The sequence below is a fragment of the Sciurus vulgaris genome (genome assembly GCF_902686455.1).
Source record: "Sciurus vulgaris genome assembly, chromosome: 17".
NCBI classification, from domain to species: Eukaryota; Metazoa; Chordata; class Mammalia; order Rodentia; family Sciuridae; genus Sciurus; species Sciurus vulgaris.
The window spans coordinates 43016526-43042972 of NC_136478.1; the positions used below are offsets into that span (position 1 = coordinate 43016526).

General features: G+C 49.4%; 1 protein-coding gene across 1 annotated transcript; it reads left to right on the plus strand.

Annotated features, from left to right (window-relative positions):
* Window positions 1-1071: 1071 nt before the first annotated feature.
* On the plus strand, window positions 1072-25495 carry GPI (glucose-6-phosphate isomerase). Its single transcript, XM_079118557.1, has 18 exons — window positions 1072-1291; window positions 2187-2277; window positions 2588-2656; window positions 4532-4651; window positions 9348-9431; window positions 9554-9700; window positions 10855-10926; window positions 11441-11485; window positions 12881-12934; window positions 20799-20859; window positions 21468-21511; window positions 21616-21768; window positions 22724-22853; window positions 23007-23083; window positions 24405-24533; window positions 24762-24837; window positions 24924-24990; window positions 25095-25495. Exons 1-18 carry the CDS (start codon window positions 1170-1172, stop codon window positions 25228-25230), a joined length of 1677 nt encoding a protein of 558 aa, XP_078974683.1. The 5' UTR covers window positions 1072-1169; the 3' UTR covers window positions 25231-25495.
* The last annotated feature ends 952 nt before the right edge of the window (window positions 25496-26447 follow it).

Here is a 26447-nt window from a genome sequence, read left to right on the forward strand (position 1 = left end):
TACTCCCTTGACTGAATTCGCCTTCCTCCCTGGCCTGCATTATTACACTAGTGTCCCTTCTATGTCCTATTCTTGCTGCTTGTCAGTCTGATCCTTTGTAAAACTTGGCAGATGACACCCCTCCTCTGCTTAGAATCCTTCCATGACTTCCCATCTCTCAGAACAAAACCATAGCTCTTCAATGATGTAGAGGGTTCTTTTGTGACCTTGTTGCCTTCCTTGTCCTCTCTGCCCTCATCTTTTATCACCTTCACCTAGTTCACTCGCGCCACAGTTGCCTTCTGTTTCTGGAATATGTAAGCATGCTCCCCTCAGGAATTTTGTAGGTGCTGTTCTCTTTCCTCTAATGCTTTCTTCCCAGATAGCCAAATAACTCTTTCCCTTACATTTGAAGTTTGTGCTCCAGTGTTACCTCTCATCAGTGAGATTTTTTCTTGAGCATCTATTTATTTTTAGGTATTGGGGATTGAACCCAGGGGCGCTTTACCACTGAGCTATATCCTTGCTCTTTTATATTTTTTTATTTTGAGACAGTCTCACTAAATTGCCTAGGCTGACCTCGAACGAACTTGTGATCCTATCACAGCCACCTGATTCTCTGGGATTACAGGTGTGCACACTGCACCCGGCTTTGACCATCTACTTAAAATTGCAACCCCTATTCCCAGCATCCTTTTCAGCTTGACTTTTCTCCATAGCACTTACCATCACCTGATATAAAATATATTCTATTTAGCTATTTGGTACTTAAGTACCCACAGCACCTGGAACCTGGAAGGTGTTCCACGGAGTTACTGAATGACGGATCAATGAATGAAGCTGACCGGGGCACTCGGCGATCGGTCTCAGCCCCTAGTCACTTCCGGGCAGAGACCAGTCGACGGTGGCGCAAATGACCTCTTGGTGGTGGGGAGAGCCCAGCTGAGTCTCCAGAGCTCCTGCTGCTGCCGCCGCTGCCGCTGCCGCCAAGGTCACGCAGCGGGCGGAGAGGGCCGGGGCGGAAGGCCTGGGAGGGGGGCCGGCGGGGGAGCAGCGCGGGGCCGGGGCGGGGCCCGGCGCCTGCGCCATAAAGGCTGCTGCGCTCTGCGGGGCGCTGCTCGCTTCGCGCCGCCCGCTCCTCTTTCCTTCCTCCGTGCACGTCTCAGTCCGGGTGCCCTTTCGGTCCCGCCATGGCTGCTCTCACCCGGAACCCGCAGTTCCAGAAGCTGCAGCAATGGTACCGCGATCACAGCTCTGACCTCAATCTGCGCCGCCTTTTCGACGCCAACAAGGAGCGCTTCAATCATTTCAGGTGCGCGCGCGGGGCTGAGGGCAGGCGGCTGGTCATGGGCCCCAAGGACCCCTGACCACTGAGCCGGGACCAGGCCAGAGCCCTACTTTGTCCTTGAAGCCTCCTTGGAGAGTGTTCGCCGGAGGTCTCGACGCTGGAGCCTGCTTAGTCATGAGGCGCAGCGGCCCCTCCTCAGCTTTCCCTCCACTGGGACCTCGCCTGCCTCTCGCCCCTCCCCCACAGCTCTTTTAGGAGGGATTGCCGGGGCACTTGTGGGGAGGGGCTTTACTGACGCAGCAGGCCGGAAAGAGCTGCCCCCTTCACCTGGTCCTGGCCACGGTAGCCTTAGGACATCTTTGGAGTGCGGTCAAGGTGGTCAGCTTGGGGGCGGTTTGCCTGGAGTCTCCGTGGAGATGTTGGGGCCCAATTCTTGCAGAAGAGGCCAAGGCCAGAGACCTGTGGAATGACCGGGAAATGGGAAGGAGTGTGGGAGGAAATCTTGGGAGGGAATGCGTCCTAGCTTGCTCTGATCACGGGTGATGGGGCGGGGGAGCGAGTAGGGATGGGACGATTGCCTGTGGCCGCGGGACTGGAGTTCCCTGATGGTGAGGCACAGAGTGGAAGCTCTGCAGGTGTTGGGGGTGGCTCCCTGGGCCCTGCAAGGCGGTTACGCCCTGTATTCCCAGGCCATGGCTCCTTGCCGAGGGTCTGACTGCATCTTGGTTCGGTGGCATGGCTTCCTTCACTGTGCTGCTGCTGCTCCAGACACCACCACTGTGCTGGGCAGCCAGGGACCCTTTGGGGTTGTGGCATAGGGAGAATGTTTCTTCTGGAAGCAGCTCCAGCCCTTGCTCTGATCCAGGGGCAGGCTGGGGAGGCCAGGGGTGTGGTCAGTAGCTTCTGCATCTTTCTGTAGCTTAACTCTTAACACCAACCATGGCCATATTCTGGTGGATTACTCCAAGAACCTTGTGACGGAGGAAGTGATGCACATGCTGGTGGACCTGGTAACGTTGTTTGGGGAACCCTGGGTGGTAGGCAGGCTGGGCTTCTGGGAGCCTCCAGGTCCTTGTGGACCTCAGTAGCTACCTCAGTGCTGCTGCTGGGTTCTGAATGCCTGACCTGGCTCAGGTTCTGAGAAGCATTCCAGGGGACCCCAGTGCCTCATTTTGAGTAGACTCTTCCCAGATGCAAGTGGGAGACAGGCTGTAGTCTTCTGTCAGCCCCACTGGGGGCAGTGCCATGCCTGTGCTTGGAGGCTTGGACTTGGGGGAGCCACTGTGAGTAGGACCAGACCTCAATGTTTTCTCTTCTCAGGCCAAGTCCAGGGGTGTGGAGGCTGCCCGGGAGAGCATGTTCAATGGTGAGAAGATCAACAGCACCGAGGTGAGCAGCCCTGGTGTGCACCAGGATCCACATACCATCGGGGCCTCTTCCTTCCCTTTTGAGGTTCATCTGACTGTTAGCATCACCCTGTGTCTTCACCTCTGCTCTTAGGCAATGCTTTTCCTTAAGGAGGGGCCTGAAGGCCTGTTTATTTGGGGGCTGGTTGTAGGGCTTTGGGGTGTGTCTTCTCTAAGACCAGCAGGGCTTTGGCAAGCAAATTGGATTGGCTCCCAGTGTCTGCCCAGGGAGGTGTGCTTCTCAACCCTGAAGAGGGAGTTTCTCCAGGATTGCTCAGCCATCTTATTAGAGAACTTAGCTGATTTATTTATTTATTTATTTATTTATTTATTTATTTATTTATTTATTTATTTATTTATCTATTTATTTATTTTCGGATATTGGGGATTGAACTTGGGGGTACTTGACCACTGAGTCACATCCACAGCCCTATTTTGTATTGTATTTTGGGACAGGGTCTCACTGAGTTGCTTAGTGCCTCACTTTTGCTGAGGCTGGCTTTGAACTCCCAAGCTGCTGGGATTACAGGTGTGTGCCACCGTGCCCAGCGCTAATTTACCCTTGCTGCAAGTTTTACTAGTGACAAGAATTTCATGTCACAAAAGACTTCAACCTTCTCAGTAGTAGGAGTCAGTAGGAACCTGTGGTAAGGCCAGGCTTCGGGAACCCTGTCCCTGACTTGCAGTGGAAGGCTGGAGGCATAATAAACACTGAGCACTTAGTCTCTGTCCTCATAATGTCATTATCTTCCTTTTTCATATAAGGAGTCTGAGGTTTAGAGGTTCAGTCACTAATCTAAAATGTCATAGCTGGAAGAGGAATTGCTGGGATTCAAACAGCCCATCTTGCATTACTGGGCTAGTGTAAGGAAGGCTGCAGTGAAGGAGGGTCCACTTGCCTATGAAATGTGGGGAGAAATGGGGCTGGGCAGGTTGGATGTGGGATACCATGAGTTCCTCTATCTAAGACCTGAGTTAATCACTTTCCTGCCCACCTGGATCCTTCAAATCTGCTTCTGTCAAAGACTCCCCTGCTGGCTTCAGGTTTTGCTCTTATGACCAGGCCAGCTGCCTGGCACCTGTCATAGACTTATGGTCTGGTTGGTGTGTGGCAGGTGGTAGTGATGGGCTTGCTTGGTGAGGGAAACTTGAGTTACTTGCCTTGCTCCGTGTCCAGGGGGCTAAGGGCACTTTTCAGAAGGTGCCAGCAGACACTGTATAATCAGAAGGATGAGGTTACTTCAGGCTTCATGAGCCCTGGTCCACTGAAGACATTAATTGCTTATCTCTGACCTTTGTGGTCACTCTTCTGCCTTTGCTCACTCCGTTCCTCTTTACTCAGACTGAGCACCTAGAGGCCCTCAAGGCCTGTCCTAGGCATGCTCCATTTCCCTAGGCCCCTTTCTTCTTCTTTTTTTTTGTTTTTTTCAGTACTGGGGTTGAACCCTGGGGTGCTCCATCACTGAACTACATCTCCAGCCCTTTTTAAATTCTATTTTGAGATAGGGTCTTGCTAAGTTGCCCAGACTGGCCTTGAACTTGTGGTCCTCTTGTCTTAGTCTCCCAAGTCCCTGGGATTTTAGGTCTACATCATCATGCTTGGTCCCCCTACTGGCTTCTGATTGAAGCAGACAGGGGGGCAGCACATGCTTTGCATTCTCCAGGTCCTGGGGGAGCTCCTATTTCCACGTTTCTCAGAATAAGACTGGAGTACTAAAACACCTCAGGGTCTGCTATCCAGTGGAATAAGGGCTGGGCTGACTCTTGGGTGGGCCATACCACACCATGCCCAGCTAGAAGCATGGCTCCCTATGGTGTATGTGGGAGGGGTTCTTCACACTCTGACCTTCATCCCCAGGATCGGGCAGTGCTACATGTGGCTCTGCGGAACCGCTCAAACACACCGATTTTAGTGGATGGCAAGGATGTGATGCCAGAGGTCAATAGAGTTCTGGAAAAGATGAAATCTTTCTGCGAGGTAAGTAACTGCTGGGCTAGACTTAACCTTGTCCACACATGTGCAAGCATTTGGGGTTCTGGGAGTGCTTATTAGCAGCTCTGCCATTCTCCTTAGAAGCAGGACTCAGACCTCAGTGTAGCCTCAGGTAGGGGTGGCCTCTGCAGTTGCTCACCCGGGGGTCTCTGCGGAGGCTTGAATTTCCCCCGACCCTGGTCTGAGGAAATCCACTGCTAACAGCAGCAGGGGCAGCCTCTTTCCTGAATTAGAGACATCTGTGGTCTGAGATAAGCTAACCAGTTGCAGTGGCCTGAAGTGAAATGAAATCCCTGAGATAGCATAGTGAAGGAAGAGTTGCTTTGTCTAACCTCTTTAGACACATTCCTTTATTGCCTATTCCAGAATCAGATAGAAAAAAATGTAAAAGGTCCTGACCCCACTCTCAGCCAACTCTTCAGAGGCAGCTGTTATGTTTTCCTGAAATCTTCCCCAAAGTACCTATGCATCTACTAATGCGAGTGCACGTGCACATCTGTCATCTCTTGTTTGTGATACACATACACACAGGTTCATTTTCTACCTGGTCTTCAGCTTACTTCCACTCAGGATCATGTAAGGGATGTTCCTAGATTAGTATTCATTAAATATAACCATGTCTCCTCCTTTTCCTCTGTGTGGGGGTAGGATTGCCTTAGAGATGAGCTAAATTCCTCAGATCAGTCACTGTTGCCTCAATTCTCTATCCCGGGTGATTCTGCAAAGGTCACCGATCCTCAAGCCTGAAGTAGAAGGATGATGGCCAGGGACTTGTGTGGGTGTGACATGTCTGTACGGGTTATGCGTGCTCCAGGAGTGATCATCTGGGTCAGCTGTGACTGTTCACTGCTTATCCCTGGAAGTGGAGGCTCACCACGTGTGCCTGGTCAAAGTCTGGTTGCTTTGGCCGAGAGCCGTTTTCAGATCTGAAAATGATGCCAGGAGTAGGAGGTGATCTTGGCATCGGTCTTAATTGGAATGTCCTGGGGTGAGGAAGACTTGGCATCCTGTTGGGAATCTGGGTGGTCAGCCATGTGATTTTTGAATGGGAAAGGGCATTTCCAGCCATCTGTGATAGGCAGAGCTAACATGCCTTGGGAGCCTGTTGCTCTGATCAACCTGTGTGTGCTTAGGTGTGCCATGTGGAGTGTGTGACACTGGCCATCTTGGTTGCTTGTTTCCAAGACAGCCTTCTCCTGACTGGCTGCTGGACTACCTACCTCAGACTAATGGGGCATTTGTAGTTCAGAACACGCTGTTGAATAGCAGCAATTCAACAGAGAGGAACACTTTCTGTGGCTATTGCTCTCAAAAGTTCCCCCAAAATTGTTGGGTGAAGATGTTCACTGTGACCTTCATTATAGTGGCAAAACCCAAAAACAAACTGCATATTTCAAAACAGAGAGATTTTGAATGTTCCTAATACAAAGAAATGAAAAATGAGGTGATGGACATACCATTTACCATGATTTGATCATTACATATTTTATACATGCATTGAAATGTCACACTGTACTCCACAAATGTTTAGTTGCTGGAGGTTAAAAAATAAAAAGTAGGGCCAGAGATGTAATTTGGTGGTACAGTGCTAACCTATGGCATGTGAGTCCCTGGGTTCAATCCCCAGAACCCCAAAATAAACAAAGTTTTAATATAAAAAATAAAAACCAAACTACTCATACTCATTTGTCAGAGGACATATCAGTAAAATCAGTGTATTTCCTCTACTGCAGTCCTATATACCATTAGGAATTCAGGATCTATGACTGTATTTACTAGGAAGTTGAAAAAGGAAGTTACCAAATTTGTGTGTATTGTAAAGCCTCAACCAGTCGAAGAAAGTGTGTGGTTGTATTAAAAGATAAACATTTTTTCCTTCTGGTGTGGTTTTTTTTTAAACAGGTGGTTTATTATAACAAATCTGTGATGGTGAAATTGAGGACTGAAAAGCTGAGCAACTTCTTTCTTTTTTTTTTTTTTTTTTTTTTTTTCCTTTCTTTTTTCGGGGGAGGGATTAAACCCAGGAACTCTTTACTATTGAGCTTACATCTCCAATCCTATTTATTTATTTATTTATTTATTTATTTATTTATTTATTTTCTTTTTGCGGTGCTGGGGATCGAACCTAGGGCCTTGTGCTTGCGAGGTGAGCACTCTTACCAACTGAGCTATCTCCCCAGCCCTATTTTTTTATTTTGAGACAGAATCTTATGTTGCCCAGGCTTGCCTCCAACTTGGAATCCTCCTGCCTCAGCCTCCCAAGTAGCTAGGATTACAGGTGTGCACCACTGCACCAGCTTTTTTTTAATAGAAATTTCCCCATGACAGTTGAATACTTTGTTATTTAAAGAAAAAAAACGTTGCTTGACCTTATTGGCTTTGGGGAAAGCATGTGTATTGTTTTCTATTTGTATGTAGGAAATTACTGCAGAACTTAGCAGCTGGAAATAACAACATTTCTTTGGGTCGGGATTTTGAGTGGTTCTGGTTAAGGTCTCTTAAGTAGCAGTCCTCTGAAGACTTGAGGGGGAGGATCTGTTCTAAAGGTGGCTCCTTGGCAGTTTGTTTTCCTTCTTTTGGAAGGCTTCAGTTGCACACCATGTGGACCTCATGACATAGCATCTGATTTCTCCCAGAGTGAGCAACCCCATAGAGAATAGGAAGAGTTCCTTGAGGTCTTTTGTGACCTAGTATCAGAAATCACATTCTTTTAATTTCTATAATTACCTGTTGATTGTACACATCATTTCTGGTCAACCTAAGAGAGGCCTCCACAGGCAGGAATGCCAGGAGGCAGCAGGGATCACTCTTAATTGTCTTGGAAGTTGGTGACCAGAGTCTGCCTCTGGCTCCCCGTGATTTATGTTTTTCTTTGTGCAAAATACCACACTCAGTTTCTCCGAAGGCTGTATTCCATTATTTTATCAGCTGGAAGGCCGGAACCTCATTGTGTAGGTTAGGGATAGGCATAGTAGTATCTGCATTTCCTTGAGTATGAATGACTCCACTTTTGATCTGAAGACAGAAGGATTAGACAACATATGCAACATGCAGCGGTGAGATAGGCATAGGATAATGACTTTTCCCTGGGCAGTGATGTGGGGGTTGGAAGGCATGCAAGCCACTGGTCCGTAGCAATTTTGAAATCTAGCAGGACATGTTGGCATGTTATTGGTTAAGATTCAGGGCCTGGGAATAATTTTTCAAGGCTCTAACTTTACCTGCACTCATTTCTTTTAGTTGAAAGGCAGCCTATAAAAGATTAAAAAAGGAAAAGAAAGGTAGCCTATGTTTGCAACTGTGTAGTTTTATCAGACTACTTATTGTCTGTGGAAATATAGTATCTAAAGGCCTCTTTCCTTTTCTACTCTCTGGCCCTTTCAGGTAAAGCAGGTGTCATTTCTGAAAATTGAGGAGTTTTTAAAAAAAATTATTTTAGTTGTTGATGGACTTTTTTTTAATTTATTCATATGCAATGCTGAGTATCAAACCCAGTGCCTCACACATGCTAAGCAAGCACTCTACCTCTGAGCTACAATCCAAGCCCCAAAATCCAGTTATTTTGAAAACTTTGTGGGTCTCCTATGTGAGGCAAGCACTCTACATGATGGGCTATATTGTCAGCACTGTGGGTCTCATGTGAAGCTTATTGGGGAATGCCTCATTCCATTAAGCAAAAGTCATACCCACAAATATATTCAACATGAGTCCTTTACTACCTTTGCTTTTGAGCCCACAGAGATAATACCATCAAACCTCTTAGAAGTCTTATCTTTTATTTATTTATTTTTGCAGTACTGGGGTTTGAACCCAGGATACTCTACCAATGAGCTACATCCCTAGCCCTTTTTATTTTTTATTTCAAGGCTGGGTTTCCCTGAATTCCCCAGACTGGCTTCAAACTTGTGATCCTCCTGCCTCAGGCTTCCAAGTTGCTAGGATTACAGGCATGTGCCACTGTGCCCATCACAAGCTGCATGTTCTTTTATGACAAAGCTTCTCAGTCACATTCCATCATTTTCATAATATTTGAATAGGTGACAGATGGGAGCTATGTAAGGATGTGAATACCAAGGGAAAGAATCATTTGTAGGTCCATTTGGAGGTTGATTGCATTTGTAATATTCCTGACCCTGGTCATGGTAGTTGGCATTTCATCTTCTGGTCTCTGACATTAGTTTCTGCTAAACTCTACCCTTTTTTGCAAATTTTGACAACATTACTGTGAGGTGAGAAGGTGGCCACACTTTTTTAATGAAAAAATAGTCTAGTATGGTAGGGATCTACCACTCTTGTTTTAAGAAGCTCCTATGAAGACCTGAAAGTTGGAACTAAGATTTAAGGATGGAGGAGTTTTTTTTTTGTTTTGTTTTTTTGTTTTTTCCTTCTTGATACCAGGGATGGAACCCAGAGGTGCTTAACCACCGAGCCACATCCCCAGCCCCCTCCCCCCCCCCTTTTTTTTTTTTCCAATTTTGAGACAGGGTCTCACTAAGTTAGTTAGGGCCTCCCTAAATTGCTACAGCTGGCCTTGAATTTGTAATCCTCCTGCCTCAGCCTCTCCTGAGTTGCTGGGATTACAGGTGTGTGCCACGTGCCTGGCAGCAGTGGCATTTTTGAGCAATAACGGTGTGGGAGTGAGGGGGTTTGGGCTGATCACATCTTCCCTGCTCTGTATCAGCGTGTCCGGAGTGGCAGCTGGAAGGGGTACACGGGCAAGTCCATCACAGATGTCATCAACATCGGCATTGGAGGCTCAGACCTGGTGAGAAGACTACGTGGGGATGGGGTGAGGGGTGGGAATTGTTAGTTCTACCCAGGGGTTGGGTCCCATTCATGGGACCCGTGCCTCAGAATCTTGTTTTCTGATGCTGTCTCTCTCCACAGGGTCCTCTTATGGTGACTGAAGCCCTTAAGCCGTACTCTTCCGGAGGTCCCCGGGTCTGGTTTGTCTCCAACATTGATGGGACCCACATTGCCAAAACCCTAGCCAACCTGAACCCTGAGTCCTCCCTGTTTATTATTGCCTCCAAGGTATGGGCATCAGTGGGTGCGGAGGGGTGGAAGTTCTGCCATCACCCTGGGCATTGGAACCACAGAACTGGTTCTGAGTGAGCCAGTGTTTTGTGGATCAGTCAGCACAGCTGCCCTAGGCCTGTTTCCTCTTTTGGCAGGAAACAGTTTACCTAATAAAAGCCCCAGCTGATCAATATGAACCTTTGTCATAAGACCACACCCACTCATTTTGTAGGATCTCTGCCCAGCCTGGGACTCTGTTTTGCAGATTCTCCCTTACATTGGTTCCTTTCAGTCTTAGAGCCATGCCCTAATAAGATCAGGGTTTTGTTTATTATCACGTATGCCCTGTATTTTCACTTTTTATCCCTCCCAGTACTGGGGATTGAACCCAGGGATGAGCTATATATCCAGTCCTTTTTATTTTCTACTTTATTTTGAGATGGGGTCTTGCTAAATTGCCCAAGATAACCTTGTACTTGGCATCCTCCTGCTACAGCCTCCTGAGTAGCTGGGATTACTGGCATGTACCATTTTGACTGACCCTAGGTATTCACTTTAATGCACATAAAATATTAAGAATTTCATCAGACTGGGTGTGGTGGCACATGCCTATAATCCAGCAATTTGGGAGGCTGGGACAGGAGGGTTGTGAGTTCAAAGGCAGCCTCAGCAATTTAGCAAGGCCCTAAGCAACTCAGAGAGACCTTGCCGCTAAATAAAATACAAAAAAAGGACTGAGGATGTGGCTCAGTGGTTAAATGCCCCTGGGTTCAATCCCTTGTTAGGGATGGCCGCGGGGGAGGGGGGAGTTTCATTAGAATTCTAAGATACAGCCTAGCCAGGCAGGCTAAGCTCCTCTCCTGGGAGACGTCCCACCCTTTGACTGACCTGCAGGATTAGGGTGGGGATTATAGCATTGCCTAGGGTCCTCCCTCCGGTTGTAAAGTGCTGGAATCACAAGATGATGTGGCTATATCCAAGCCCCTGCCTCAGGCACAGCTAGCTACAAATGGACATGTGTTTAGGAGATACCAGGAGTGTCGTTGACCTGCAAATACTGCTGCTTGAAACAAATGGGCACTGGTGTGGCTTCTATTGCTGAACCCACCCCATCTCAAGGCCACTCCCAGCCCTGAGCTGGGCGTGACTGTTACACTCTTTTGTTCCAGACCTTTACCACCCAGGAGACCATCACCAATGCAGAAACAGCCAAGGAGTGGTTTCTGACGTCAGCCAAGGATGTGAGTGGGTAGTAGGGCCCCCCTTTCTGAGGGTGGTGGTCCCTGCACAGGCTGGGAAGAACTGGGAAGGCCTGCCTGTCTACTTGGTGGCCCTATTTCTCCTAAAGATGGAAGCAGGAGGCTGCCTTTCTGGCACCTGCCTTTCCTGTTATTTGGTCCATCTTTGGCTTTGTCAGCCCCACACACACCAAATGTGGTAGAACCTGCTCTGACTGGCTAAGGGCCCTTTCTTTAAGCCCTTTGGCCCTGAGGGATCATCACCGCTCCTGGCCACATCCATTTTAAAGAAGGGAGACATTCTTGGGCCTTGTACACCTGTGAGGTGAGGTGGACATGCTGTCCTGTGACCCTCCTGCCATTTTGATCTTAACCTTGACATTGGGGTCCTCCAACAGCCTCAGAACCAAGGACTAGGAATAGTCAATCCCCCATGCAGGACCTTGGTTTCTCTAGTGATCAGAGGATCACAGCCCCTTTGGGGTGGTTTGGTGTGACTTGGCTCTGTCTCTTGCAGCCTTCTGCAGTTGCGAAGCACTTTGTTGCCCTGTCTACCAACACGGTAAGTACTTGTGTGGCCTCCTTGCTCCCTCCCTGGAAAAGCCCAGGTCACACCAAGATTACGGTCTCTCAGAACACATGTGCTGAGATACAGTTCATAGGTTTGGAGCATCTTGGCACAGCTGGTGGGATAGAAGGATTCACTGCCTGTGAGCCACAGGCCAGACTTTCCTTCATGACATTTTCCCACCCAGTCTCTGCTGCCCCAAGGAGGGGTATGCAGTCAGTGGGATCATGATAACCCTATCCTTCTCCCAGGACTGACTGATATCTAGAACATTCCATACACATGATCTTCCATGGCCTCTGCCACCTGCTATTGGCCTCTCCCCAGAAGGGATATGCTGGGTGTAATGCCTGGTTTGGTTGGGCAATGCATCCCATTTCTCACTAAAGACTCAAGCCCCAATAAAGGGATGTAACTTTTTAAAAAATATCCCCCCCTTTTTGGGGAATGTACTCGGGATTGAACTCAGAGGCAATTTACCACTGAGCTACATCCCCAGCTCATTTTATTTTTTTTTTTGAGACACAGTCTCACTAAATTACTGAGGCTGGCCTCAAACTTAAAATTCTCCTACCTCAGCCTCTCTAGTTGCTGGGATTATAGGTGTGCGTCACTCTGCGTGGTGGGATGTGACTTTTTGCCCCACTTAGTGATTGTGTGAGGTAGTGATGCTGGGTTTAGAACCCAGGTCACCTGCCTGCCAGTTCTTACAACCTGTCTGGCCTTGAGCTTGTATGAGGTAAGGGAGGCAGGGTCAGCAAGGCAGAGTGACTTCCTCCATCTCTCCCACAACGCACTTCCATCTCCAGTGCTGACCCTCCCACAGGGGTAGACAGGATAGGTCAAGGCTGTCTAACCAAAGAGTATCTAATCTGCCTCCTGTACACAGGGTTCCAACTATTGGTAGGCCTTCTATGAGGAACAGGTAAGGAGTTGCTGGCCTGCCAACCCAGGGGATTAGATGCCTGAAAAACAGGATTAGGGCTCTCTGAAATGGAGTCACCTTCCCAGATTTGGGAAAGACTGGGCAGTTGTCCAGCTGTGCATTGCCTGGACTGGTAGGTGGCCTTTGCTGATGCTCAGGGTCCAACCCTAAGCTGAGGTTCCCAGATGTCCTAGGGGACTCAGGTGGTAACTCTTGCAGAACAGGATGTGGGCTTTATACCAGATAGGCAGTTGCCCTCAGCAGGAGGCTTTGCAGACAATCTGGTGAGCTGGCTTGGCATCCATCTCTGGGTGGGCAAGTCCTGGGACCTGTCCTTGATTCAGTTCCTGTCCCACCTACTGTAAGTGGGGCTGGGAGGAAGGTACACAACTCCTTACTCCTGAAGCTCCTCTTGTTCTGCTAACAAATGCTTGCTTTTATCTCTCTCCCTTTATTATTTTCAGGCCAAAGTGAAAGAGTTTGGAATTGACCCTCAAAACATGTTCGAGTTCTGGGATGTAAGTACAGGCACTTCCTGTTCTGGGTGAATTATGTGTCCTGTGCTGAACCATGGCCATTGAGCCACAAATGAGGGGCCTGTAAGGTTAGGCCAGGGTTTATTGAGCTCCTGCTGCATGCCCAGGTTTAAGAAAGGCACCAAGGCCCTTAGAGAGACCTCGAGGGTGAGAGCAACCCACTCAGGGTGAGGTCTCCACTGGCACTGTGGCAGGCTGAGCCTGCAGGGCCAGGTTGAACTCTCCTTGGTGCCTGCCAGCAGCACCCACTGTAGGGTAACCAGAGCTGCCTCCACCCACCTCATTGAGCTGTGGTTGTGAGTTATTCTCAGTGTTGACCTTTCTCCAAGTTGCAGCCACAGTCTTTAAAGGCCAAGGGGCAGGGTGAGGCAGGAGGTGGGTCTAGTAGGTTTGGAAAGGAACTGCAGGAACTGCAGGAGCAGCTGGAGGGGGTCATGGGGAGGAGCCGCCAGGCCTGGGGCCTGTGCGGGTCATGCCCGGGCAACTTGCACAGCAAACCTTGATAGGTGGTCATGTGGGCACACCTGCACTGGAGTCAGGCATTGAATAGAAGCTTCCTTGCAGCTTGCCTGATTGCAGCCATGGCGTGAGAAGGGCTGTGAAGGCTTGGGGTGCAGGGATGCTGCCCAGGGTCTGGTGTGGGCTCTGAATGCAGTGGGTGTGGCTGAGCATAGGTGCAGTGCTCTAACACATGGCTGTGACAGTCGGACCCCGGGGGTATCACCCATTTGAGTGTTTTCACACTGACCTTTGAACTGGAAGCTTTTTACTTGGTGGCAGCATCCACGGATATAATCTTATTTTGCAATCTTTCTAAGAGCCTTTTTCAACTGGGGTCTGGGAGAGAATGAACCTCCAAAGCCTTAGACCATCCACTGTGTATAATGAGTTCACTTCTTTCTAGAATGGGACTAGTTATTTACCATCCTTGGAAGAATTGAGAAGTCACTCAAATCATTTTCTGCATCCTGTGACTCAGATGAGGAACCCTGGTTGAGAGACTGTGCAGCTTCTAACCAATGTTGCATGCCTGATAAAGGAGGGGAGCACCTTCCACCTCCTCCCTGGGATTTGGCATCTGAGCTGGTGGTGGGCAGGGATGTGTGGGTGCTTCTGCTAGCTGAGGGTTTCTTTGTCTATAACTGCTCAGTGTACATAGAGTAGTTGGGGTATGACTTGGGGAGAGGGATGGGTCTCACAGGAAAGGCCTAGGAATGACAGTTGGACAAGGGAACATGGAACTGGAGCCAACTAGTTGTGCCACGGTGGGCACAGTGGAGGCCTCCTGGACCAGGCCAGGCATAACCACATACCACACCTGCTGTAGTTGGGACTAGGGTGAATACTGCTGAATGGAGAAGATAATATCTGAGATGCCCAGGGGCAAAAACAGGTAAAGTTTCTGAAACAGACTTCTCAGGCCTGTTTGAGGCATCGGGTCAGGCAGAGGGTGACTGCGCTGATTATGAGATTGGAAGAATCCAGTTCAGTAGAGGTATGTGCAAGTGGAGGACCCGGTCTGCTGGGGTCTGCCTTGGGGCATCCTCGTGTTGGGGTCAGGCAGAGGCATAAGTATAGTGGTAAACTGTGGAGTCATTTAGGGCTCAGCCTGAGTCAGCACACACAGTAGAGCTGAGTGAAGAGGAGCTAGGATAGGTGTAGATGAGTTTGGAAAAGGAACCAAGACAGGCAAAGGTACACGTGAGGTCCATGGATTCTGGAGGACATGCAGGTATTTAAAGAGTGGTCCTGGGACTGGGGTTGTGGCTCAGTGGTACAGCGCTTGCCAAGCATGTGTGAGGCACTGGGTTCGAGTCTCAGCACCACGTATAAATAAGTGAATTAGAATAAAAGTCTATCAACATCTTAAAAATATTTAAAAAAAAAAAAAAAAAAAAGGTGGTCCTATCAGTTGAGGTCTGAGGAGTCAGTCATGTACAGGTACTTAAACCCAGCCCTGTGGGAAGTAGGCTAGATCTATTATACACTGGGGTCTTTTCTGACTTGTTCTGCAAAGTGAGGATCAGGTAGCGGGTGGCCAGACATTCATATGAGGTGTTTAGATTTCACAATTAGGCAAATGCATGCCAGCCACCTGGTTTTCAGCATCCTGATCAGATATGATGGGCAGAGTTCAGGATGTCACAGAGGCTGCTGAATATCCTTAACAAGTCCAGGTGTGTCTGTTCAGGTTTGGTATGTATTACTGGAAAATGTCAGGTGTAGAGACATGTCTAAAGTCTTTTGAGCTGGAAGAATTAGACAAAGGTATGTATGATTGGGTTTCTTAGGGGAGGAGGGCTGAAGAGCCAGATTAGGCACATGAAAGTAGAACTGAATTGGTTGGATGTGGACACTGGAATTAAAAATAGGCTTGGAAGTGAGTCTGACAAGTGAGGACAAAAGTCCATGATTGGGTCCAGTCAGAACAGTGACCTTTGGTGCATCCACTTGTGCACTTGGCAATGCACAAGTGGATAGTTCAAGGTTCTCTGGGAGAAGACTGAAGAATTGGCATCAGGCAGACAGATGGAGAACAGCATCCATCTGGAAAGTGTATGAAGCCTGGGTCTGGCACAGGTATGTAGAGCAGGTGTGGCAGGTGAGGTTGAAGGAGTTGAGGTGAGGCACAGTTTTGTACTTTTGGGTCTTATAGGTAAGGTCTGAAATGCTGAGATCAGGCCCTAGTTTGTATCCTAGGTCTTGAGAACCGGAGTCAAGCATGGTGGGTAGAGTTTGTCAGATAATTTAGTCTATGAAACCAAGGGCAAGCAGAGGTAGGTGGACCTGGAAAGCCATGGCTAATTAGATGCATTAAAATCTGTGTCACAGTTGAGGTCATCCATAAGTCAATAGGTAGGGTCATTCTTTCAGGTGGGGCTTGAGGAGCCAGAGTTAGGCTAACGTAGAAAGAACTGGGCCCTTCAGATGATGTCTGGGGAAATGAAAGGAATTAGGCAGAGTTAGCATCTCAGGTGAGGGATGAGGAGTGGGGCTCTGGCACCAATAAGTAGCTCTGGCTCTCCCAGGTAGAACTTTGCCTCTTGAGTGGGGTTGAGGAGTTGTGCCAGGCACAGGTTTACAGCATTATCTCTTGGGTAAGGCCTAAGGAGTCTGTATCTAGCACAGGTTTGTATCTTTGGGTCTGTTGGATCTGAAGAACATGAGTTAAGCAGGTGGGTAGAGCAGGGTTTGTCAGGTAAGGTCTGTGGAGACCCAGGTTTTTTAAATTGAGCACGTCTATTGAGATGTAAGATGTCACAGTCAAACCTGAGTAGAAAGAACTGAATGTGTTGGATGAGGGGTGAGTGACTGATTTGTAAGGTACAGGTAGGCAAAGCTGGCCCGCCAGGTGTGGTATAAGGATCCAGGGTCAGGCTCAGGCCTGCCAGGTGTGGTCTGAAGAACCAGGGTCCTGTACAGGTAGGTTGAATTGGCTCACCAGGTATAGTCTGAGGACTTGAGGTAAAACAGGTAGGTGGACCTTTCTAGGGGAAATGGGAGCCATGATCGAACATAGGTAGGTAGAACTGGCCTAACAAATGCAATGCAGGGAGCCCAGGGTGAAGCACAGGTAGGTCAAACCAGCCCTCCAGATATGGTCTAAAGAGCTAGGGTCAAGCACAGGTAGGCACAGCTAGCCTACTACCTGCGGTCTGAGAGTCATCATCACAGGCAAGTAGACAGAGCTGGCCTTCCAGATACAGTCTTGAGGTCTAAGGATTTAGGGTTAAACACAGGTAGGTAGAGTTGGCTTTTCAGGAGCTGGATTCAGGCTAAGGTATGTATACCTGGTTCTTCGTGGTATAGCCTGAAGTACCAAGGTTGGGCTTGGTAGGTTGAGCTGTCCATCCATGTGTGACCTGATGAGTCAGGGTCAGGTACACAGACAGAGGTAGAGATGGCCTGCCAGGTGTGGTCCGAAGAGCCAGGGTCCTATACAGGTAGGCAAAACTGGCCTTCTAGGTGGTGTATGTGGATCCAGAGTCAGACTCGGGTAGGTAGGTAGAGCCGGCCTTCCAGGTGTGGTCTGAGGAACCAGTGTCACGTATAAGTGGGTAAAGCTGGGCTCTTGGTTGCAGTCCAAGGAGCCAAGGTAAAGCACAAGTAGTTTGAACTGTCCGACCAGATATGGTCTGACAAGGTCCAGCACAGGTCAATAGACTTAGCGGTCCAGGTGAGAGCAAGGGAGCCAAGGGCAAACCAAAGGTAGGTGGAGCTAGCCTTCCAGATGTGGTACTGAGGCCTGAAGAGTTAGTATTGATTGCAGGTAGGAAGGTTGACCCTTTAAGAAGCTGGATTCGGGCAAAGGTGTGGATACCTACTTCATAATACAGCCTGAAGAATCAGCTTATGGAGGTAGCAAAGCCTCTTAGGTCAGGGTCACAGCACTGGTGTCTATAGGGTAGGTCTCACAGGAGATCTGCAGGCCTTAAATTAGACGTGAGTAGGTAGGTGTGGGTCTTCCAAGCAAGGACTTTGGAGCTAGAGGTACCAGGAGTCTCATAGGCAAAGTCCTTGGAGCATGGTTCCAGCTTGGGTGTGTTGACCTGGTCTTAAGGAGCATGGTTTAGTCACAGGTGGATAGATACACATCTCTCAGATGGGGCAGTGGTAGGAGGGGCAGGGGTCTGGGACTCCTTGGTGAGGTTGCTGTTGCTGTGGTTGGTAGTGTTGGATTTTTCTGAACATGAAAAGCTGAGCCAGGTGGATTAGAGATTGCTGGGGTCAGGCCCATCTAAGTACAGCTTGATCTCCAGGAAGGGGCAAGTATTCTGAGTTGGGCTCCAGTGGGTGGATCTGGGGTCGGTATTTGAGGTAGAGGAGTCAAGGTTAGGCACAGACGGTTATGTGAAACCCAATCTACCAGCTGCAGTATCTGGAACCAGACTATGACAAGTATACAAAGCCTATAGTGTAAGGTGCCAGAGTTGGACACAGGTGGGCAGAGCTGGGTCTCCCAGGTTTATCTGATTTTATTAGCCTGTGGATTCAGGGTCAGTATGGAAAAAGTATACAAACATGGGTTCTTGCCACCTGGATTCAGAGGCAGAGGCACCCCAGCCATGTTAGAGGTGAAGTAGAGAAAGCGGGGCCTCGCCCAGAAATGCATAATTGGTACGGTTGGCCAGGCCAGGCCTGAGGAGGTGTGCCAGACACAGGCGGGACCTTCAGCAGTAGGATCTTGGCACAGTTAGGTGAGAAAAACGGTCATCCTAGGTATGTCTGGTGAGGTCTCAGAAACCCTCAGGTGGGAGGTAGGGTCAGGTTGGAGAGGTGGAATGCCCTGAGCCAGGTCAGCTACCTCTGGCCAAGTGTGACAGGCAGAGCTCAGGTTATTGCAGAGTACCTGTCTAGGGTGAAGTTCGTGGAGCTGCATGTGTCAGGTGTGCTTTAGGACGCCCGCTGCAGGTAGACTCCAGTCTGCAGATTGAAGGTTCCGAGGCTCAGGTCAGATACTGGCATCGCTGAGCTCTTCCTGAAGTGAAACCTGAGGACCTGATCTCAGCCAAGGTCAGAGCCTGGATTTACTAGAGAGCTGGCTGTCTTCTTAGGTTGTTTCTAGAAGTGAATCTGTTAGGCAGGATCCAGAAGGCTATGTCAAGCATGGTGTGGTCTGTGACTGTGTCATCAGGTAAGGTGCCCCCCAAACCCAGACCCTTCCCAGGTGAAGGACTCCTCAAGCAGGAGCCACTGGGCTGTCCTCTCATTCTTCTAGTGCATCCTGTTTACTTGAACTCCCTGAATCAGTACTCTACTCCCCAGTCCAGAGTAGTGTCAGTCCAGAGTAGCGTCATTCTCTGGATAACCACTGGACTCCTATGCCGTTTCCCTGCTTCTGTTCTCATCTTGTCTCTCGACTTCAACCCTTGGGTCCCCATCCCTTCCTTCATGGTCTAGCTTGTGCTTTGCTTCTTCCTGCCCAGCTTGCCTTAGTGGGCTCCTAGGGAAGAATTAAGCCCTAAAACACCCAAGATACCTATTGGATATACGTGCTAAAGCCTCTCCTTTGCATATAGTGGGTTTGTAGCCTTGGACAATCCTGAAGGAATTGGGAAGTGAAGTTGCTTGTATCATTTTCTGTAAGGCTTAATTTTCTCACTGTTGAGTGGTTCTTGCCACAGAACCTTTGCCTATGCTGTTCTGTGCTTCTCTGGTGTTCCTCTGAATAATGCCTATTCATCAGATCTAGGGCTCCTGGCAGATTCCTTTTATAACTGGTCTTGGTACCATATTCACTTCCTTCCAAACACTTGTTACTCAGTTTCATTTGTCAGCATGATTATTTCACTTACATCACTCTTCCCCCACTGGTCTATATGGTTGCCTGTGCTAGGAATGTGGTAGGTGCTGGGAAGATGTGCATGGAGTTCAGAAGATACCACAAGGAGCATACAGGTGTGGCATGAAAAGGCTCAGTGTGAATAGTAGGTGTAGGTGTGTCTTAGAACTGAGGTTGAGAGGATCAGCCCATGTCCCAGGAGGCAGGGTGAGGCACAGGTAGGAGGTTCTGGTGCTGTCACGGTCAGAGGGAGCATGTCCAGACACAGGTATGAGGCTCTGAGCCTGTTCATCTGAGGAGGTAGGACCTGGCCCAGGTACAAAGCCTGGGGTCATGTTCAAGGAGGTGGGCTTGGGCAGCACAGGTATGAAACTCTACTTCTTCCAGTGTCTGAGGAGGCCCTGCTGAGACCAGGTGGGAGGTACAGGATCTGTGCTTTTTCCAAGGAGGCAAGGCCAGGCACAGGTATGGGATGCCACATCTTTCATTGTCCAAGGAAGTGTACCTGGGCACAGGTATGAGATTCTAAGTCCATCAGTGTCTAGGGAGGTGGGGTAGGCACAGGTGTGAGGTTCTGGATCTGTCAGTGGCTGAAGAGACAGGACCTGGAGCAGGTATGAGACTGGGTCTGCCAGTGTCCTAGGAGGTGGCCCCTGGCACAGGTATGAGGCTCTGCATCTGTCAGTGTCCAGAGAGGTGGGTTAAGCACAGGTATGAGCACTTAGTCTGCCAGTAACCAAGGAAGTGAGACTGGACACAGGTATGAGGCTTCAGTCTGTCAGTGTCCAAGGAGGCAGGGTAGGCACAGGTATGAGGCTCTGGGTCTGCCACTATCTGAGGAGGTGGAGCCTGGCACAGGTATGAGGCTGTGGACCCATCCGTGTCTGAGGTGAGCCACAGGTACGAGGCTCTGGGTCTGCCACTATCTGAGGAGGGGGGGGTGGCACAGGTATGAGGCCAGGGTCTGCCGGTGTCCGAGGAGGCAGGGTAGGCACAGGTACAAGGTCTGGGTCTGCCACTATCTGAGGCGGTGGGGTTGGCACAGGTATGAGAGGCTGTACGTCTGTCAGTGAGGAGGTGAGGCCACAGGTATGAGGCCCTGGGTCTGCCACTATCTGAGGCGGTGGGGCTGGCACAGGTATGAGGCTCTGGTTCTGCTGATATCTGAGGAGGCAGAAGCTGGTGCAGTATGAGGCTCTGGGTCTGTTGATGTCCAAAGAAGTGAGTTCTGGAACAGGTAGGGGTTTCTGTCTGTCAGCGTCTAAGGAGGTGTGCTAGGCACAGCAATGAGGCTCTGGGTCTGCCGGGAGACAAGGCCAGCCATGGTAAGGTCTGCGGTTGAGTATGTGGCTCTGGTCAGTCCTGCGTGTAGTCTGCCTTGTTGGTCAGCCAGAGAGTCACCAGAGCCTGGCCTGCTATCTTGCTTGCCTGAGGTGGGTTGGGCCCAGGCCCTCTGAGCTGCACCTGTGGAAGAGCAGTGCTCTCCAGGGACAAGTCTATGGCAGGAGGGAGGGGGGCGGGGTGTGCTGGCCCTCCCTCAGCACCTTTTCGTGTCTCTCCTAGTGGGTAGGTGGACGCTACTCGCTGTGGTCAGCCATCGGACTCTCCATTGCCCTGCATGTGGGTGAGTGTCTGTTTCTGTCTTGCAGCCCCCTCGGGGGATCGTATTGCAGTCTGGGGTCAGGGGAGGGAGGGGCTTATGTCCCTGAACACCTTGCCTCTGCTCTTGACTGGAACATTTCTTTTAGGTCTGGGAGAAGACCTGGGTTTTCTTTTTTTTTACCAGGTAGTGAGCCCAGGGGCACTTTACCACTGAGCCACATCCTCAGCCTTTTTTTGAGACAGGGTCTCAATGAGTTGCTTGGGGCCTCGTTAAGTTGTTGAGCTGGCTCTGAACTTGCAGTCGTCCTGCCTCAGCCTCCCAAGTTGGTGGGATTACAGGCATGCGCCACCGTGCCCAGCTCAGTCCAGGTTTTCTTTTGGGTCACAAGTTGGCCTTTCTCCCTGCCCCTCGCAGCTGCAGTGCTGGTATCTGCCCCTAGCTGGAATTAGATCCAACTTTGCAGTCAGGGCCAACTCTGAACAGAGAGGCTTTCTGCAGGCGCCAGTTCTCTCAGATCCTGTTTCTTCTGGCTTCACGTCCAGCCTTTTCTGGTTCCAGAAGAAGTTGTACCCACTGCCCAGAGGACACAGGGTGTGGCCATTTCTGTTGACACTGCTTTTGTGTCATAGGTTTTGACAACTTTGAACAGCTGCTCTCGGGGGCTCACTGGATGGTAAGTGGACATTTGTGATGGCCCAGCTCCCTCCTTCCCTCCCTCACTCCCTGCTTTCCTTCCTGGCAGCTGCTCAGCTCCCACTCGCCCTGCTCTTGTTTCAGGACCAGCACTTCCGCACGACACCCTTGGAGAAGAATGCCCCTGTCCTGCTGGCTCTGCTGGGAATCTGGTACATCAACTGCTTTGGATGTGAAACACATGCCATGCTGCCCTATGACCAGTACCTGCACCGTTTTGCTGCCTACTTCCAACAGGTACCAGTTAGCTAGGTCAGGCCTTGGAGTTGGAAGGGCTTGTTGGCACTTGGGAAGTCCAGAGACCCAGAGGCCAAGGAGCTTCTTGCCCCTTCCCCTTGCGCCTTGGTAACCAGGACCTGTTCCATCTCCAAGTGTCTGTTGAGTTTGACCACGTGGGAGGAGCATGACTGGCTATCATGGTGCCCTGGCCAGTTGGGACCTGGCTTGACCCTGAGCATGTGTCACAGCTAGGATAACTTCCTTCTTGGATATCACTCGGTGTGCCTGCCATAGGGTGACCCTGATGGCCTGCATAGCCTTGCCTCTTAAGGCTCAGTGGACCTCTGTCCCACTCTAGATCAAACAGCCCCTCTCTTAGATTCTGTTCTAGAAAGCCCTTCCCTACTTTATTTAATATAGACCTGATTCCTGCTTTGTAGCTCCTGGGCTCGTTGGGACAGGATCAGCAAGCTTTTGCCAACACCTAACAAGGAAAACTGCCACTGAAGTAGATCTAAGGCTCCCCAGGCCCCAGCTTCCTGGATAAGGGTTGGCATGACCAGGGTTCAGGTGGGTGCCCAAAGCCCAGTGTCTATCTGAGGTGGCAGCCCTTATAGTCTATACACTCTGGATTCCATTTGCCTATCCCTTAAGAAATCAATTGAAGATTTTGTGACTAATTTGATTTATTATAATTTTTATTGCTGGATACTAAACCCAAAGCTTCATGCCTACTATTCACGTGCCCTACCACTGAGCTACACCTCTAGCCCCAGATTTTTATTTTGGAGGGGTCCTCCCCCTATCTTCAGACCCATCTTCTCCTGGTCTTTAATCCTTTCTGCAGAGCAGTCTAAGCCAGAAAGCTTGAGAGCCTGTGACACACATTTGCAGGGATTCCTCATGGGGTTGGGGCATCCCAGACAGGACTTGGAGCACAGTGCACAAAGGAACAAAAGTATCTGTATTCCAGGGTGACATGGAGTCCAATGGGAAATACATCACCAAGTCCGGCATCCGTGTGGACCACCAGACAGGCCCCATTGTATGGGGAGAGCCAGGGACCAATGGCCAGCATGCATTCTACCAGCTCATCCACCAAGGTAGGGCCCACTCCTGGCCTGGGCAGGAGTGGTGCTGGGGAAAGCAGGGACGTGACAGCTGAGACTGTGCAGTTAAGCTGGTGTTCTCCTATAGGCCACATGGGTAGCTCCTATGGGCTGGGGTTGTGTGGTTGACCACAGTGCCTTTCACAGGCACCAAGATGATACCCTGTGACTTCCTCATCCCGGTCCAGACCCAGCACCCGATACGAAAGGGTTTACATCACAAGGTAAGAATCCCATCAGGGTGGGGCGCAGCGGCTTAGGAAGCTAAGACAGAAGGATCACAAGTTCAAAGCCAGCTTTAGCAATTTAGTGAGACCCTAAGCAACACAGTGAGACCCTGTCTCTAAGTAAAATACAAAGAAGGGCTGGTGATGTGGTTCAGTGATTGAGTCCCTCTGGGGTCATTCCCAGTATCAAAAAGAATCCCATCAGGACCCTCCTCATTACTGTCTCAGGCTCACATTACACCTAGATCTCTGAAGGCCTTGCTTTGACCAGCAGTTAGTTATATTAATTTTCTATCACTGCCATGGCATGTGACTTAAAATAGCTCAAAACCATTTATTATCTTCTCATGTTCATAGATCAGAAATCCAGTAGGCTCTGTTTGGTCTCTGCTTAGTAAAGTTTCATGTGCTAAAATCAAGTGTCTGCAAGGCTGCATTCCCTTCTGGAGACTAAGGAAAAGTGCTTGCTCATTCAAGTTTACATTTCTGTATGATAGTAGGACCAAGGTTCAGGTTCCTTGCTGTTTCCTGATAGTCATTCTCAGTTTCTAGAAACCACCACTTTCCCTGGCTTATGGTTCCCTTCATTTCAGCATTAGCGGTGGCAGATTAAATCTTTTTGAACCTTTTGATGCTTGCCCTTTTTTGTTTTGTTTTGGTGTTGGGAATTGAACCCATAAGTTTGCATACTGAACTACATCACTTTTTTGAATTTTATTTTGAGCCAGGTTTCTCATGTACCGGGAATTACAGGCCTGTGTTACCATGCCTGACTAGTCTACTTTTTTGGTGTGTATGCAGTACTGGGAATCAAACCAGGGGCCTTGCACTTGCTAAACAAGTACTTCACCACTGAGCCATGTTCCCAGCCCACTCTCTTTTTTACTTTCATGTGTAAAATCCGTTTTGCTATATACTGTATCACGACATACACAGGCATAACAGCAAAAGACAAAGATCCTGGAGCCAAGATCTTGCCTATCATAGCAGCAAATGGGAAAACCATTCAGTTGAATCTAATGAAGTCCCTGAAGAGGACTTATTGTGCCTTGTCTTTGGCATGTAGAGTTGCATAAGGTTTCTCTGGGCACAAGCTCTAGAGTCAGTGACCTATGATTGAATTCTGATTCTTCTGCTCTAGAGTTCTGTGGTCTAGTGCTGTGGACTGAGGCTTAGCTAGAAAAGAGAGGTGATGCCTCTCCCTTTCAGGGTCTTAAAAGATAGATATTGGCAAAGTTGTTAGCAGGGCCACTGGCAAGTGGTACATATTCCTTAAAGAGTAGTCAACATTGTTACCTACCCTCTGGTGTCATTTCAGATCCTCCTCGCCAACTTCTTAGCCCAGACTGAGGCACTGATGAAGGGGAAATCAACAGAGGAGGCCCGGAAGGAGCTCCAGGCTGCAGGAAAGAGTGCAGGGGACATTGAGAAGCTGTTGCCTCACAAGGTCAGCACTGCTCCTGAAGTTAAGTTTGGAGGCAGCGTGCTAGGACTGGAGGGATGAAGTTGTAGGGCCAGGGCAGGGGTTCATAGTGTGCTTGGCTTGTCCTGTGTAACGGGAGGATCTGTCCTCCCAGACCTGTTCATCCCATCCTAGCCTCTGGGGCAGGAACTCCTCCTTCAGGAGTTTGGGGATCCGGATTAACTTGGGGATATTTCTTGGTGTTTTCTGAAGGTCTTTGAAGGAAATCGCCCAACCAACTCTATTGTGTTCACCAAGCTTACACCATTCATTCTTGGAGCCTTGATCGGTGAGTAAGTAGAGGAAGGTACTAACTTGGGGTCAGTTGGACAGGGATGGGGCATTCCTAACACACACTGTCTGCTACTCTTGCAGCCCTGTATGAGCACAAGATCTTTGTTCAGGGTATCATCTGGGACATCAACAGCTTTGACCAATGGGGGTGAGTCGCTGACTCAGGAGGGTGGGGGATGCCAGTGAGTTGGCTTGAGGATTTTAGTAGCAACACTGGAACCTTCTTCATTCCCTTCCTCAATTTCCTGGCAGAGTGGAGCTGGGAAAACAGCTGGCTAAGAAAATTGAGCCTGAGCTTGAGGGTAACGCCGAGGTGACTTCTCACGATTCATCCACCAATGGATTGATCAGCTTCATCAAGCACCAGCGTGAAGCCAAAACCGAATAAACTCAGCTACAGCCCCTTTTGTGACTGGTCCTTGTCCCTCCTTGTCAGAGTCTGCATTGCATGTTCCTGCCCCTCCCTGTCCAGGGCATCCTCTGATTGAAGACTTGGGCCACACACCCTCTGGGGGAAGCCAGTCTGGAATTGCCACTGTGCCCCTTCCTTGTCCACTCTCCCTCTTTTACACTCAGCTGAAGTACTTCAGTGCAGCTGATTTATCTGACCTATGTTCACATCACAAGCAGGATAATAAAGATGCCACAAAGGAGGGTGTGGCCTCAGCCTCTTACTGTTTCCTGAGATGGTACCTTGTGTGGCAGTCCAAGCACCTGCTGGGGGGAATGGAAGGAGCACTGTGCTCTGGTTAGTTAGCACTTGACTAAGTGGTGCACAGGTCCAGAGTGGAGGATGGTCCCTTCAGAAAGGAGAGTAGGCTGGAGCAGAGCTGAAGTCAGGAGGGCAGCGTGGCCGCTAATCAAGTCCTATTTCTCTCTCCTTCCACTCCTCACCTTTGTGACTTTGGAGAAACCGATAGACCACATAGAGACTGTTTCAGGTGAATTCCTGACCAAGCTCAAGGGTGATTGCCATCTTCTAGCCAGATGCTTGACAACTGCCCTTTTATCTTCTTAAGCTATTAAATAATGTTTTTGGCCAGTGAAGCAGAAATTTCATTTAAAGAATCAATGGATGGAATTGATGGTCAGGCTAGAAGAAGCTTGGCTTCCATTACATTACTTATATCCCAAATCGTGATCCAGATTGGTCAATACGACTGCTTCCTCCAACCCCATTCATCAGAACTACTCTGCCCCATCCTCTCCTGGGTCACTCACCATCCAGGGGTGCTTTACACTGAGCCACATCTCCAATCCTCTTTATTTTTTGAGACAGGGTTTCCTAAGTTGGAGGCTGGCCTTGAACTTGTGGTCCTCTTGCCTCAGCCTCCTGGGTTTCTGAGATTATTGGTGTGCACCACTGCACCCACTTAACTTGCCCTCTTCTGCATTGCAGTCTTTCTTGGTTCCATGCCTTCCTGAAGACAGAAACATCCATGATTGGTATTTTCTGCTCTTAAAGGGGGAAGGCAAGCCAGGTGTGGCATACCCCTGTAACCCAAGTGACTCAGCAAGCTGAGGTAGGATGATTCCAAATTCAAGATCAGCTTTAGCAATTTAGTGAGATGCTATCTCAAAATTAAAAAAAAAAGGGGGGGGGCT

Coding starts and splice junctions, on each gene's coding strand:
- GPI (XM_079118557.1), top strand. CDS start 1,170: ATGGCTGCTCTCACCCGGAACCCGCAGTTCCAGAAGCTGCAGCAATGG. Junction 12,935..20,798: donor ACATGTTCGAGTTCTGGGAT/GTAAGTACAGGC, acceptor TGTCTCTCCTAG/TGGGTAGGTGGACGCTACTC. Junction 21,512..21,615: donor TCTCGGGGGCTCACTGGATG/GTAAGTGGACAT, acceptor CTCTTGTTTCAG/GACCAGCACTTCCGCACGAC.